The sequence below is a fragment of the Ranitomeya variabilis genome, chromosome 2 (assembly GCF_051348905.1).
Source record: "Ranitomeya variabilis isolate aRanVar5 chromosome 2, aRanVar5.hap1, whole genome shotgun sequence".
In the NCBI taxonomy this organism is placed as follows: domain Eukaryota; kingdom Metazoa; phylum Chordata; class Amphibia; order Anura; family Dendrobatidae; genus Ranitomeya; species Ranitomeya variabilis.
In genome coordinates this window covers 1723-17128 of record NC_135233.1, presented here as the reverse complement: position 1 = coordinate 17128, position 15406 = coordinate 1723, and the positions used below count along the sequence as shown (strand labels likewise).

General features: G+C 60.8%; 1 protein-coding gene and 1 non-coding gene across 2 annotated transcripts; one reads left to right on the top strand and one right to left on the bottom strand.

The window, feature by feature from the left end:
- The first annotated feature begins 364 nt into the window (after window positions 1–364).
- On the top strand, window positions 365–2277 carry LOC143804100 (uncharacterized). The gene is made up of 5 exons (XM_077281837.1): window positions 365–372; window positions 473–1480; window positions 1564–1765; window positions 1844–1972; window positions 2069–2277. The coding sequence occupies exons 1-5, from the start codon at window positions 365–367 to the stop codon at window positions 2237–2239; spliced, it is 1518 nt and encodes a 505-aa protein (XP_077137952.1). The 3' UTR covers window positions 2240–2277.
- A 1604-nt stretch (window positions 2278–3881) lies between these two features.
- Window positions 3882–4035, bottom strand: LOC143810501 (5.8S ribosomal RNA). The gene has a single exon (XR_013222953.1). It is a non-coding gene; the product is annotated as a 5.8S ribosomal RNA (ribosomal RNA).
- Between the last annotated feature and the right edge of the window lie 11371 nt (window positions 4036–15406).

Below are 15406 nucleotides of genomic sequence, written 5' to 3'. Positions count from 1 at the left end.
GTTAGGGTTCGGGTTCGGGTTCGGGTTCGGGTTAGGGTTAGGGTTAGGGTTCGGGTTCGGGTTAGGGTTAGGGTTAGGGTTCGGGTTCGGGTTAGGGTTAGGGTTAGGGATATATCAGCAACCCTACGGATCTTTAGCAGCCGTGTAGGTGCCACCCTTGGGGCCGACTCATCCCCCGTGGTGACGTATATCAGAGTACGGCAAAACACATCCGGTCAATTCCAATCACCTGTGCTGGCGTCTTTCACCTGGGCGGGTGACACGCGGAGGAAAAGCAGTTTGCCACCGTTCAAGACACAGAGAAACACAGCGCTTTAATCAACTATTACGGGACACTCCGTTTGACTGCGGGAAACCCTTCGCCATGGAGCGGTGAGTAGAAGACATTCGTCGGCCACATAGAGACACATAAATGTACCTTGCAGCGGAGTTGTACTCAAGGTGACCGGTTTTATTGCTTGTGTCCCCGCAGGCATCCACGGACACCGCTTACATGCCCCGTGTGTCACAGGGCAACCAAATACATATCCACACATCTGAGACGGGTATGCCTGAGGTCCCACGGGGAGTCGGAGATAAAAACCGCCATCGCTTCGGCCAAGTGTCAACTCCGCTGTATCGCTAGCAAGGGGACAACGATCCAATTCAGTGAGCTCAAGCCCCTCCATTCGTTGGAAGAGACTGTTACCTTCTTAGAAGGTCGCGGCTTTTTAATAGCAAACAAGCCGAGGTTTGAGTCACAAAACGCGCCACTGACCTCTGAAGGGTCCGCTCAGGTACCAGCTGACAATCCGGAGCACCGCCCAGGCTCCATGCCCCTGGAAGAGCTAGATTCGGATGAGATGGACGTGCCTTTCCTTTTACGGACGGTAGACAGTCCGGTGGGAGAACCGTGCTCCCCGCCCCTGGCAGAGCTAGGTTCGGATGAGATGGACGTGCCTTTCTTTTTACAGACGGTAGACAGTCCGGTGGGAGAACCGTGCCCTGAGCCTGACCACACGGGGAGCGTCGTGGATGGCAGCGATTTAAGTATTCAGAAAAGGGAATGGAAAGACAAAAACCGCAGGGCTACCAAGGCCGCCGGATTGTACAAGCGTCACTCATTGAATCACCCCATGTTAAAGGGGTTCCACTCGTACCTGACAGTTACCCGTGGGGTCCCAAACTGTCAACAGGAGGTATCAAACGTAGCACGGTTTCTATTTTTTGTGAACCCAAGATTTGTAACACTGGAGTACCTCGTAAAACCATCCAAGGTTAATAATTTTTTCGAGCAACTTGGAAAACTCCGTCTATCGAGCCAGACCTCCCTCAAAATGTTGAAGCACATACGGAGATTTACCATCTATCAGATGAGGGCCACCAAACTGAGACTGGAGAATCCGCAGCTTTATAAGGCCTGTGAAGTGTTCATGAATTTTACAACAGACCTCCAGAAAACATTGTACAAGGGAGCCTGCCGAGAGTCTGTCAGTAAAAGGTGCACCGTTCAAAAAAGCCAATCGTCCGCGGATTGTTACCGAACCTTGCATGTTGGTTAATTGGCTTCATTTTTCCCCACAGGTACGATATATTGATGAAGCCATCAAAGTCACCCAAGGACTGCCAGATGATACTGGAGGAGGCAAGGCCAACATTTCTAGCTAGCATCGAGGCTGTGACAGATGGCGGATCGGAAGTAGATCGCCGGGAAGTCGTACTGTACCTCCAAGCCCTTCTGATTCTAAAACATCTCCAAAGACCGGGTGTCGTTCGTAACATGACGGTAAGTCGTCGCGCCCTGTGGGTCAGCGGTATTTGCTGAACCGGTTCAATATTTTTCCACCTTTTTTTCACATCGTAGGTTTCAGAGTGGAATGAGAGGATCCATCACATGTACCACGGAAGGCGCAAGACAATTGTGGGTGTGAAGACTCACAAGTGTTCCACCTCTCAGGTAGCAACTTTCGTACTTTCGGAGGAAGAGGAATCGGTAAGCTTTTCTCAAAGCCAGGGAACCCAGGCAACCCCACTCGCCTTTTGGAGGGGTGCCCTCTGGCTTGAGATTAACATTTTTTTTCTTTTTCAGTGGTTCAAAGCATATGCGGAACATGTCAGGCCGGTCTTTACCGCTGGCCGAAAGATCATCACAAACTTTTTTGTGACGTGTACCGGGAAGGTCATAGAAAATCCATCTGTGGGACTCAGACGATACCATTCAAGGCAAGGTGGCCACCAGTCAAGTGACCCACAGCCGTAAGTAGCAACCGGTACTAACGATATGCTTTCCTCCGCAGCTACAACCTCACAAACATCACCAGCCACCTCGTACGGCGGGTATGTGAGACATGGACTTTGTCACAATACACGGATTGTGAAAAGCGATTGTTTGCTCGGTACTTGGCACATACAAACGACGTGGCCGAGCGAATTTACCGGGAGAAGACCCTGACCGATATGTGCCGTGCCCAAGAGCTGGTGTTCAACGCAGGAAATCGTGATGACGCTGAGATTCTGTCACCAGTAATGGCATCGACCAGTGAATTGGATAACGAGCTGGTAGACCTCACGGAAAGTGCACCCGAGTCACACGAGTCTGAGGGGCATGCAGGAAATCGTGAAGACGCCGAGATTCTGTCCCCAGTAATGGCATCGACCAGTGAATTGGATAACGAGCCGGTAGACCTCACGGAAAGTGCTCCCGAGTCACCCGAGTCTACTGAGTCTACTGAGTCGTATAGTCTCGAGAATATTCGGCTCATCCCATTCAGGAGAACAAAGCCCATGTGAATCTGTCAATTTTGGTCTGTCATGAATAAAAATATTCAAATCTACGTTCATCTTTGCCTCTTTGACTCGGTCTAAAATCACTGACCTGTGATTTTTTTTCCCTTAGAAAATTGCCCCAAATTTTCTAAGTGTCAAGGACTCTTCCAGAAAAGCTTCCCCAGGCTCCTGGAAGCGTCCTCGGTACACCTCCAATGTTCCACCACGGTCATCACAAAAATTGACCTTTTGTTCAGGTCAAGCGATTTGAGGAAGGCACGGCAGCCCGTACGGTCCAGGGGTTGATCAGTCCCCTGGTACGTCCGTCCCCGTGCCCCGAAGGGGTTCCCCGCTTCTCGCCTGCAGCAGGCACGGCAGCCAGCAGCCCGTACGGTCCAGGGGTTGATCAGACCCCTGTACGTCCGGTCGTGGTCTCCGTGCCCCAGAGGGGTTCCCGCTTCTCGCCTGCGGCAGGCACGGCAGCCAGCAGCCCGTACGGTCCAGGGGTTGATCAGACCCCTGTACGTCCGGTCATGGTCTCCGTGCCCCGGAGGGGTTCCCGCTTCCCCCCTGCAGCGTTAGAGGGGGGGATACGCATCGGAGGCAAATGACAAAAGCTTGTCTCGAGGGATGACTTTCAATAGATCGCAGCGGTTTCACGCCCTCTTGAACTCTCTCTTCAAAGTTCTTTTCAACTTTCCCTCACGGTACTTGTCCGCTATCAGTCTCGCGCCGGTATTTAGCCTTAGATGGAGTTTACCACCCGCTTTGGGCTGCATTCACAAACAACCCGACTCCGGGGAGACCGGGTCCCGCCGTGCCGGGGGCCGCTACCGGCCTACCACCGTCCGCGGGCTGGGGCCACTATTAGAAGGACTCGGGCCCCCGAGCGACGTCGGGGTGGTCCGGTCTCCCGTACGCCCTGTGTCTCCACAGACAGCCTCGCGGCACGCTCCTGGGGGGGGAGTGACGGAGGGTAAACCCCATCGGGTGGGCCCAGGGCGGGTGGGTCTGGCCTTGGGGGGACGTAAGGGAGAAAGGAGGAAAGGGCATCGGGGCGCGTAGCCTCGGGCCTCCCTCGATGTCACCCTTGCGACGGGACCCCAGCCGCGCCACGGAGGCGATCGACGGAGGGGCGACCCTCAGACAGGCATAGCCCCGGGAGCAACCCGGGGCCGCAAGGTGCGTTCGAAGTGTCGATGATCAATGTGTCCTGCAATTCACACTATTTCTCGAAGCTAGCTGCGTTCTTCATCGACGCGCGAGCCGAGTGATCCACCGTTAAGAGTCGCGCTTTCTGGGTCTGGGACGCTCGGAGGCGCCCCCTTTTTTCCCACTCTCGTGTTGGCCGGCTGCAAAAGACTGGGGTGCGTCAAAAGGGGTTTTCCATCTCGGCCCTGTTGCCCCGGGCGCTCGGCCTCCCACGTCCCTCCCTCCGGCGGGGAGGAGGACAAAGGAGGGCTCGAGGCTTCTCGACCTACCGCCCGGACCCGCGTACCCCGGGGAGGGGGGTGCGCGAGCGCACGGGAGAATGGTACCCGGGACGGCCTTTCGCGTGCACGGGGGGCTTCTTGTTTTTCCTCGGCAGGCAGCGTCAGGGCAACAATCATCGGCGCGAGGCCGGGCGTCTTTTTCCTGGGCGACGGAGCGAGAGGGGCTCCCCGCACCCTCCCAACGTCGCCCGCCCGCTGTCCTCGCGTGCCCTCAACGCCCCCGCCCTGCAGAGCGCCCTGGCAAAGCGGAAGGAGAACCACTTACACGTGCATGGCTTAATCTTTGAGACAAGCATATGCTACTGGCAGGATCAACCAGGTAGCTCCCCAACACAACCGCGTTGAGGCGAGGGAGCGGACCCGGAGGGGGAGAGAGGCCGGAGGAAGCCCCGCAGCGGGAAGGGCGACCAGAGGAAGGGAAATCCTCATCGCCGTCGTCGTCCGTGCCGGTAGGCGGCGTCCTGGGGGCGTAACCCACGGGGAAAGGGGAGCCTGAACGGCGAGTGCAGTGCCGCCGTGAGATCGTGCACGCTGTACAGTGCGAAGCCACCGATGCGGAGGGCGTCTGGAAAATACCCACCTTGCACGGAGAGGGCGAGGTGACTGGCCTTCGGGGGACACCACGGCCGCCCTGCCTCGTGACCCACCGCTCCCGGGGCGACACACAGAGTCGCTGCTGGGGAGAGGGGCCAGGGCGTGGGGGCCATTGCAGCGCCACCGTCTGGCTTAGACCCGGCCTCCCGAACGGAGGGCATCTGTTGTAAAAACCACCCCTTGCGCGGGGAGGGCGAGGTGACTGGCCTCCGGAGGATGCCACGGCCCTCCCTGCCTCATGACCCAACGCTCCCGGGGCGACACACAGAGTCGCTGCTGGGGAGAGGGGCCAGGGCGTGGGGGCCATTGCAGCGCCACCGTCTGGCTTAGACCCGGCCTCCCGAACGGAGGGCATCTGTTGTAAAAACCACCCCTTGCGCGGGGAGGGCGAGGTGACTGGCCTCCGGAGGATGCCACGGCCCTCCCTGCCTCATGACCCAACGCTCCCGGGGCGACACACAGAGTCGCTGCTGGGGAGAGGGGCCAGGGCGTGGGGGCCATTGCGGCGCCACCGTCTGGCTTAGACCTGCCTCCACCGTGGGGGGTCCTCGACCCACCGGCGGACGGGCGCGAGGAGTGGGAGAGGGGGGCTGGCCGCCGGGGTCCACCGCGGCTCCGGCGCAAGCCCCAGCGACGCGGAGGTCGCGCGGGGCGCAGTCGGCCTGGCCGTGTCGGCGTCACCCTCCGGCGTAGTCCCTCGTCCCGGGCTCTTGCCCGTAACCTCAAAGGTAACCGACCGAGCGGTGTCTCCCCCCAAAGCCATGCCTCAACTGTTGAGAACAGAAGAAGCCCGGGGCGGCAATACGCCGGGTACTCCCTTCGCCAAAACTCGTGCCCCCCTTCGATTCGTCTTTCCTTCTCCATCATCCCTTCTCGCTATGGGGCGTCCGCTTGGTCTCTCTCTCGCTCTCCCTCTCGCTCTCGCGCTCCCTGCCGAGCCGCCTCGGAGGACGACGGACGAGGAAGAAGGCAAAGGCGTTCGGGCAGCGGGGCACACCACACGGTGAGAACCCACTCGCCTGCCTCCCCACATGTCTGTCGCCCACCCACTATCGTAGGGGCTCGGGAAAGCTCGGAAAACGCGGAGCTCGGCGGTGGCGTGGAAGCGCCACCCACCGCCACCACTCTCGCCGATGCCCACCGAGGAGGCTGCCCTTCGGACGCTGGGGTGCGGCACAGGCCTCCACGGATGAGCTGTGCATCTGGAAGTCACAGGGCCGCCCTCGGAGAAAATCATTGTGCTACCCCGCACGGGGAGCGATTCGGACGACGGGCCCCACACCGGGGTGGGTGGGCGCCCCGCCATTCGCCCGTGCGGGTCGTCGTACCGCTGACGTACCACGGTTCGAGTCAAACTCCCCACAGCTCAATCACCTCCATCCACAAGCAGGAGGTGACGGCCAGTGTGCACGCCCAAGGATGAGTGGCTGCAACCCGGGGGGTAAAGGAGGAAGACCGCCCACCATAAACCGACCGGGCTCCAAAGCCCGGGCCGAGCGAGCGGCACCACCTCCCCACCCGGGAGCGCTGTGCCAAATCGATCGGAGGAAGAGCCGGGGCCCAGGTGAAATCACTGCTGCCATCATTCCCCTCAGGGAGACAGGGAAGAAATGTGCACGAGAGTCCTGGAAGTACATCTCTGACACGCTCCGGGCGCCCTCAAGACGGAATCCGGGTCACGGTGCGATTCTCTCATAGGTCTCCCCGGAGGCATGGAAGCGGGAGACATCCGACACAGAGAAACGCCAAGCCTGATCTGAGGGGGCAAAGTCATAAGGGCGTCCGCCTTCCAAGAGTCCTGCCCCGGGTGTGGACTCAAGAATTGCCCTGCCGTCAGTAAGCGCCTCCGGAGAACGAGGACACCCGTGGGGAGCGTCCTCCTGGGCTCGGGTAACCCAGGAATCACGTCTGTGACTCGGGAAAGACGACCGGCAAAAGTCCCCCTGGAGCCGCGGAAGCCTGGTCTCGAAGCAAGTTAAAACTTCCATAAAAATCAGGGGGTACTCGCCAAACCGCCTATCCGACTCGAGGAACCACGAAAATAACAGATATTAGTCGTGGCCGAGAGGAGCAGCTCTCTCCTATATCCTACAGCTGGTGTGCAAAACTGGGTATTTGCATGGCGAGACACCGACCCCACTTAAGCCGGTACAAAGTCAAAAAGTGTCCGACTTTATGTAGCCGCGCCTAGGATGCGGCAGCCAGAAATTTCCTCATTCCGGTTCTTTTTTTTTTTCGATTTTGCAAAATTTGGCGGTCAGGCGGCGTAGCTGGGACCTGGACACCCGTGGGGAGCGTCATCCTGGGCTCAGGTAACCCAACATAGCCTCTTGCGCTCGGACGCACAACCAGCCAATGTCCGCGGGGGACTACCGATAAGGAAACAACCAGCCGGCTCTGGGGGGGCTAAGTCATAAGGGCGTCCGCCTTCCGAGAGTCCTGCCCCGGGTGAGGACTCAAGAAATGCCCTGCCGTCAGTAAGTGCCTCCTGAGAACGAGGACACCCGTGGGGAGCGTCCTCCTGGGCTCAGGTAACCCAACATAGCCTCTTGCGCTCGGGCGCACAATCAGCCAATGTCCGCGGGGGACTACCGATAAGGAAACAACCAGCCGGCTCTGGGGGGGGCTAAGTCATAAGGGCGTCCGCCTTCCGAGAGTCCTGCCCCGGGTGAGGACTCAAGAAATGCCCTGCCGTCAGTAAGCGCCTCCTGAGAACGAGGACACCCGTGGGGAGCGTCCTCCTGGGCTCAGGTAACCCAACATAGCCTCTTGCGCTCGGGCGCACAATCAGCCAATGTCCGCGGGGGACTACCGATAAGGAAACAACCAGCCGGCTCTGGGGGGGCTAAGTCATAAGGGCGTCCACCTTCCGAGAGTCCTGCCCCGGGTGAGGACTCAAGAAATGCCCTGCCGTCAGTAAGTGCCTCCTGAGAACGAGGACACCCGTGGGGAGCGTCCTCCTGGGCTCAGGTAACCCAACATAGCCTCTTGCGCTCGGGCGCACAATCAGCCAATGTCCGCGGGGGACTACCGATAAGGAAACAACCAGCCGGCTCTGGGGGGGGCTAAGTCATAAGGGCGTCCGCCTTCCGAGAGTCCTGCCCCGGGTGAGGACTCAAGAAATGCCCTGCCGTCAGTAAGCGCCTCCTGAGAACGAGGACACCCGTGGGGAGCGTCCTCCTGGGCTCAGGTAACCCAACATAGCCTCTTGCGCTCGGGCGCACAATCAGCCAATGTCCGCGGGGGACTACCGATAAGGAAACAACCAGCCGGCTCTGGGGGGGCTAAGTCATAAGGGCGTCCGCCTTCCGAGAGTCCTGCCCCGGGTGAGGACTCAAGAAATGCCCTGCCGTCAGTAAGCGCCTCCTGAGAACGAGGACACCCGTGGGGAGCGTCCTCCTGGGCTCAGGTAACCCAACATAGCCTCTTGCGCTCGGGCGCACAATCAGCCAATGTCCGCGGGGGACTACCGATAAGGAAACAACCAGCCGGCTCTGGGGGGGGGGCTAAGTCATAAGGGCGTCCGCCTTCCGAGAGTCCTGCCCCGGGTGAGGACTCAAGAAATGCCCTGCCGTCAGTAAGCGCCTCCTGAGAACGAGGACACCCGTGGGGAGCGTCCTCCTGGGCTCAGGTAACCCAACATAGCCTCTTGCGCTCGGGCGCACAATCAGCCAATGTCCACGGGGGACTACCGATAAGGAAACAACCAGCCGGCTCTGGGGGGGCTAAGTCATAAGGGCGTCCGCCTTCCGAGAGTCCTGCCCCGGGTGAGGACTCAAGAAATGCCCTGCCGTCAGTAAGTGCCTCCTGAGAACGAGGACACCCGTGGGGAGCGTCCTCCTGGGCTCAGGTAATCCAACATAGCCTCTTGCGCTCGGGCGCACAATCAGCCAATGTCCGCGGGGGACTACCGATAAGGAAACAACCAGCCGGCTCTGAGGGGGGCTAAGTCATAAGGGCGTCCGCCTTCCGAGAGTCCTGCCCCGGGTGAGGACTCAAGAAATGCCCTGCCGTCAGTAAGCGCCTCCTGAGAACGAGGACACCCGTGGGGAGCGTCCTCCTGGGCTCGGGTAACCCAGGAATAGCGTCTGTGACGCGGGAAAGACGACCGGCAAAAGTCCCCCTGGAGCCGCGGAAGCCTGGTCTCGAAGCAAGTTAAAACTTCCATAAAAATCAGGGGGTACTCGCCAAACCGCCTATCCGACTCGAGGAACCACGAAAATAACAGATATTAGTCGTGGCCGAGAGGAGCAGCTCTCTCCTATATCCTGCAGCTGGTGTGCAAAACTGGGTATTTGCATGGCGAGACACCGACCCCACTTAAGCCGGTACAAAGTCAAAAAGTGTCCGACTTTATGTAGCCGCGCCTGGGATGCGGCAGCCAGAAATTTACTCATTCCGGTTCTATTTTTTTTTTTTTCGATTTTGCAAAATTTGGCGGTCAGGCGGCGTAGCTGGGACCTGGTCTAGCTCAAAACACCTGGAACCGGTGAGCGAAATTAATTTCCCAAAGTTCTACGGCTCCTGGAAGCCGAAACACCTCGCCGGAAAATTTCTAAGTCCCAACGGCTCTTTTTTGAAAATCAATCCGGGGGCCATGGAAGCCTCCTCGGTATAACGCCTGCGGTTTCCCCCCGCCTGGAAGTATGACAGACCTCAAAATTTTTCTAAGTCCCAACGGCTCTTTTTTGAAAATCAATCCGGGGGCCATGGAAGCCTCCTCGGTATAACGCCTGCGACTTCACACCCCCCCCACTGGAAGTATTCACCCCCCCCGGAAGAATGTCAATTCTATATTTGTTCTCAAAAACGGAAATTTCACAAAATATTTCTAAGTATCAACGGCTCTTCCCGGACAGCTTCCCCGGGCGCAGGGGACCCCCCGCGGGATAGCGCCTACCAGCGCAGCCCGCTGGAAGCACGGAAATGTCAGCGGCAACTCCCGGACAGCTTCCCCGGGCGCAGGGGACCCCCCGCGGGATAGCGCCTACCAGCGCAGCCCGCTGGAAGCATGGAAATGTCAGCGGCAACTCCCGGACAGCTTCCCCGGGCGCAGGGGACCCCCCGCGGGATAGCGCCTACCAGCGCAACCCGCTAGGAGCACGGAAATGTCAGCGGCAACTCCCGGACAGCTTCCCTGGGCACCAGGGACACTGCGCCGGATAGCGCCCGCCGGCGCAACCCGCTAGGAGCACGGAAATGTCAGCGGCAACTCCAGGACAGCTTCCCCGGGCACCAGGGACACTGCGCCGGATAGCGCCCGGCGGCGCAACCCGCTAGGAGCACGGAAATGTCAGCGGCAACTCCAGGACAGCTTCCCCGGGCACCAGGGACACTGCGCCGGATAGCGCCCGGCGGCGCAACCCGCTAGGAGCACGGAAATGTCAGCGGCAACTCCAGGACAGCTTCCCTGGGCACCAGGGACACTGCGCCGGATAGCGCCCGCCGGCGCAACCCGCTAGGAGCACGGAAATGTCAGCGGCAACTCCAGGACAGCTTCCCCGGGCACCAGGGACACTGCGCCGGATAGCGCCCGGCGGCGCAACCCGCTAGGAGCACGGAAATGTCAGCGGCAACTCCCGGACAGCTTCCCCGGGCGCAGGGGACCCCCCGCGGGATAGCGCCTACCAGCGCAACCCGCTGGAAGCATGGAAATGTCAGCGGCAACTCCTGGACAGCTTCCCCAGGATCAGGGGAGCCTCCGCGGTATAGCGCCCGCTAGCGCACCCCGCTGGAAGTATGACAGACCTCATTTTTTTTTCTAAGTATCAACGGTTCTTGCACAACAGCTTCCCCAGGCACAGGGGAGCATCCGCGGGATAGCGCCGCCAGCGCACCACGCTGGAAGCACGGAAATGTCAGCGGCAACTCCAGGACAGCTTCCCTGGGCACCAGGGACACTGCGCCGGATAGCGCCCGCCGGCGCAACCCGCTAGGAGCACGGAAATGTCAGCGGCAACTCCAGGACAGCTTCCCCGGGCACCAGGGACACTGCGCCGGATAGCGCCCGGCGGCGCAACCCGCTAGGAGCACGGAAATGTCAGCGGCAACTCCAGGACAGCTTCCCTGGGCGCAGGGGACCCCCCGCGGGATAGCGCCTACCAGCGCAACCCGCTAGGAGCACGGAAATGTCAGCGGCAACTCCCGGACAGCTTCCCCGGGCGCAGGGGACCCCCCGCGGGATAGCGCCTACCAGCGCAACCCGCTAGGAGCACGGAAATGTCAGCGGCAACTCCCGGACAGCTTCCCCGGGCGCAGGGGACCCCCCGCGGGATAGCGCCTACCAGCGCAACCCGCTGGAAGCATGGAAATGTCAGCGGCAACTCCTGGACAGCTTCCCCAGGATCAGGGGAGCCTCCGCGGTATAGCGCCCGCTAGCGCACCCCGCTGGAAGTATGACAGACCTCATTTTTTTTTCTAAGTATCAACGGTTCTTGCACAACAGCTTCCCCAGGCACAGGGGAGCATCCGCGGGATAGCGCCGCCAGCGCACCACGCTGGAAGCACGGAAATGTCAGCGGCAACTCCAGGACAGCTTCCCTGGGCACCAGGGACACTGCGCCGGATAGCGCCCGCCGGCGCAACCCGCTAGGAGCACGGAAATGTCAGCGGCAACTCCAGGACAGCTTCCCCGGGCACGAGGGACACTGCGCCGGATAGCGCCCGGCGGCGCAACCCGCTAGGAGCACGGAAATGTCAGCGGCAACTCCAGGACAGCTTCCCTGGGCGCAGGGGACCCCCCGCGGGATAGCGCCTACCAGCGCAACCCGCTAGGAGCACGGAAATGTCAGCGGCAACTCCCGGACAGCTTCCCCGGGCGCAGGGGACCCCCCGCGGGATAGCGCCTACCAGCGCAACCCGCTGGAAGCATGGAAATGTCAGCGGCAACTCCCGGACAGCTTCCCCAGGATCAGGGGAGCCTCCGCGGTATAGCGCCCGCTAGCGCACCCCGCTGGAAGTATGACAGACCTCATTTTTTTTTCTAAGTATCAACGGTTCTTGCACAACAGCTTCCCCAGGCACAGGGGAGCATCCGCGGGATAGCGCCGCCAGCGCACCACGCTGGAAGCACGGAAATGTCAGCGGCAACTCCAGGACAGCTTCCCTGGGCACCAGGGACACTGCGCCGGATAGCGCCCGCCGGCGCAACCCGCTAGGAGCACGGAAATGTCAGCGGCAACTCCAGGACAGCTTCCCCGGGCACCAGGGACACTGCGCCGGATAGCGCCCGGCGGCGCAACCCGCTAGGAGCACGGAAATGTCAGCGGCAACTCCAGGACAGCTTCCCTGGGCGCAGGGGACCCCCCGCGGGATAGCGCCTACCAGCGCAACCCGCTAGGAGCACAGAAATGTCAGCGGCAACTCCCGGACAGCTTCCCCGGGCGCAGGGGACCCCCCGCGGGATAGCGCCTACCAGCGCAACCCGCTAGGAGCACGGAAATGTCAGCGGCAACTCCCGAACAGCTTCCCCGGGCGCAGGGGACCCCCCGCGGGATAGCGCCTACCAGCGCAACCCGCTGGAAGCATGGAAATGTCAGCGGCAACTCCTGGACAGCTTCCCCAGGATCAGGGGAGCCTCCGCGGTATAGCGCCCGCTAGCGCACCCCACTGGAAGTATGACAGACCTCATTTTTTTTTCTAAGTATCAACGGTTCTTGCACAACAGCTTCCCCAGGCACAGGGGAGCATCCGCGGGATAGCGCCGCCAGCGCACCACGCTGGAAGCACGGAAATGTCAGCGGCAACTCCAGGACAGCTTCCCTGGGCACCAGGGACACTGCGCCGGATAGCGCCCGCCGGCGCAACCCGCTAGGAGCACGGAAATGTCAGCGGCAACTCCAGGACAGCTTCCCCGGGCACCAGGGACACTGCGCCGGATAGCGCCCGGCGGCGCAACCCGCTAGGAGCACGGAAATGTCAGCGGCAACTCCAGGACAGCTTCCCTGGGCGCAGGGGACCCCCCGCGGGATAGCGCCTACCAGCGCAACCCGCTAGGAGCACGGAAATGTCAGCGGCAACTCCCGGACAGCTTCCCCGGGCGCAGGGGACCCCCCGCGGGATAGCGCCTACCAGCGCAACCCGCTGGAAGCATGGAAATGTCAGCGGCAACTCCCGGACAGCTTCCCCAGGATCAGGGGAGCCTCCGCGGTATAGCGCCCGCTAGCGCACCCCGCTGGAAGTATGACAGACCTCATTTTTTTTTCTAAGTATCAACGGTTCTTGCACAACAGCTTCCCCAGGCACTGGGGAGCATCCGCGGGATAGCGCCGCCAGCGCACCACGCTGGAAGCACGGAAATGTCAGCGGCAACTCCAGGACAGCTTCCCTGGGCACCAGGGACACTGCGCCGGATAGCGCCCGCCGGCGCAACCCGCTAGGAGCACGGAAATGTCAGCGGCAACTCCAGGACAGCTTCCCCGGGCACCAGGGACACTGCGCCGGATAGCGCCCGGCGGCGCAACCCGCTAGGAGCACGGAAATGTCAGCGGCAACTCCAGGACAGCTTCCCTGGGCGCAGGGGACCCCTCGCGGGATAGCGCCTACCAGCGCAACCCGCTAGGAGCACGGAAATGTCAGCGGCAACTCCCGGACAGCTTCCCCGGGCGCAGGGGACCCCCCGCGGGATAGCGCCTACCAGCGCAACCCGCTGGAAGCATGGAAGTGTCAGCGGCAACTCCCGGACAGCTTCCCCAGGATCAGGGGAGCCTCCGCGGTATAGCGCCCGCTAGCGCACCCCGCTGGAAGTATGACAGACCTCATTTTTTTTTCTAAGTATCAACGGTTCTTGCACAACAGCTTCCCCAGGCACAGGGGAGCATCCGCGGGATAGCGCCGCCAGCGCACCACGCTGGAAGCATGGAAGTATTAGCGGCTCCTGCAGAACAGCTTCCCCGGGCTCCTGGAAGCTTCCTCGGTATAACGCATGCGGTGTCCCCCTGCCTGGAGGTCTGAAATTTTTAAAGCATGAAAATATGGTTTTTCGCTCAAAATTCAAATTTCCGCCCAAGGAACACACACTTTGACCTCACTTTGGAGATTTTTTTGGGGTACTCAGGCTGACGATTAAGCCCCCTCCGACGGCTTCCACTGGCCGAATATTAAGCGCCCTCCGACGGCTTCCACTGGCCGAATATTAAGCCCCCTCCGACGGCTTCCACTGGCCGAATATTAAGCGCCCTCCGACGGCTTCCACTGGCCGAATATTAAGCCCCCTCCGACGGCTTCCACTGGCCGAATATTAAGCCCCCTCCGACGGCTTCCACTGGCCGAATATTAAGCCCCCTCCGACGGCTTCCACTGGCCGAATATTAAGCACCCTCCGACGGCTTCCACTGGCCGAATATTAAGCCCCCTCCGACGGCTTCCACTGGCCGAATATTAAGCGCCCTCCGACGGCTTCCACTGGCCGAATATTAAGCCCCCTCCGACGGCTTCCACTGGCCGAATATTAAGCCCCCTCCGACGGCTTCCACTGGCCGAATATTAAGCCCCCTCGGTGTACACTCCGTCAAGGCCTGAGCTGGGGCGGGGTGCCGGCCTCCCAGCCGCGTCCAAAGAGCTCAACCATGGTCATCACTGTCCCAACCAAAGTGGGTGAGAGTTTGTTCAGGTCAGGCGACGATCCGCGTCCAAAGAGCTCAACCATGGTCATCACTGTCCCAACCAAAGTGGGTGAGAGTTTGTTCAGGTCAGGCGACGATAATTTCCCCCCCCCTGCCTCGAGGCAAGAAAAGACAGCCAACCTCCGCAGGGGACTTCCGACAGGGAGACATCGAGCCCGCTCCGGGGGACAAAGACAGAAAGGCGTCCGCCACTCGAGAGCCCACCCCTGGGTTCGGACTCAAGAATATTGCCCTTATGACAGTGATCCCCTCCGGAGTACAGGGACCCCCATGGGGAGGGGTCCCTCCGGCCTCGGGTCGCCCAGATTCGCCTCTCTCACTTCGGACACGCGCCCAGCCAATGTCCCGCAGGGGACTTCCGACAGGAAAACAACGAGCCCGCTCCGGGGGGACAAAGACAGAAAGGCGTCCGCCATTCGAGAGCCCACCCCTGGGTTCGGACTCAGGAATATTGCCCTTATGACAGTGATCCCCTCCGGAGAACAGGGACCCCCGTGGGGAGGGGTCCCTCCAGCCTCGGGTCGCCCAGATTCGCCTCTCTCACTTCGGACACGCGCCCAGCCAACGTCCCGCAGGGGACTTCCGACAGGAAAACAACGAGCCCGCTCCGGGGGACAAAGACAGAAAGGCGTCCGCCATTCGAGAGCCACCCCTGGGTTCGGACTCAAGAATATTGCCCTTATGACAGTGATCCCCTCCGGAGAACAGGGACCCCAATGGGAGGGTCCCTCCGGCCTAGGGTCGCCCAGATTCGCCTCCCTCACTTCGGACACGCGCCCAGCCAATGTCCCGCAGGGGACTTCCGACAGGAAAACAACGAGCCCGCTCCGGGGGGACAAAGACAGAAAGGCGTCCGCCACTCGAGAGCCCACCCCTGGGTTCGGACTCAAGAATATTGCCCTTATGACAGTGATCCCCTCCGGAGTACAGGGACCCCCGTGGGGAGGGGTC

Bases quoted from the DNA above. Each gene is read 5' to 3' on its own strand.
- LOC143804100 (XM_077281837.1), top strand. The intron at 1,766-1,843 runs GTAAGTCGTCGC...TTCACATCGTAG, and splicing joins GTGTCGTTCGTAACATGACG to GTTTCAGAGTGGAATGAGAG. The intron at 1,973-2,068 runs GTAAGCTTTTCT...TTTCTTTTTCAG, and splicing joins TTTCGGAGGAAGAGGAATCG to TGGTTCAAAGCATATGCGGA.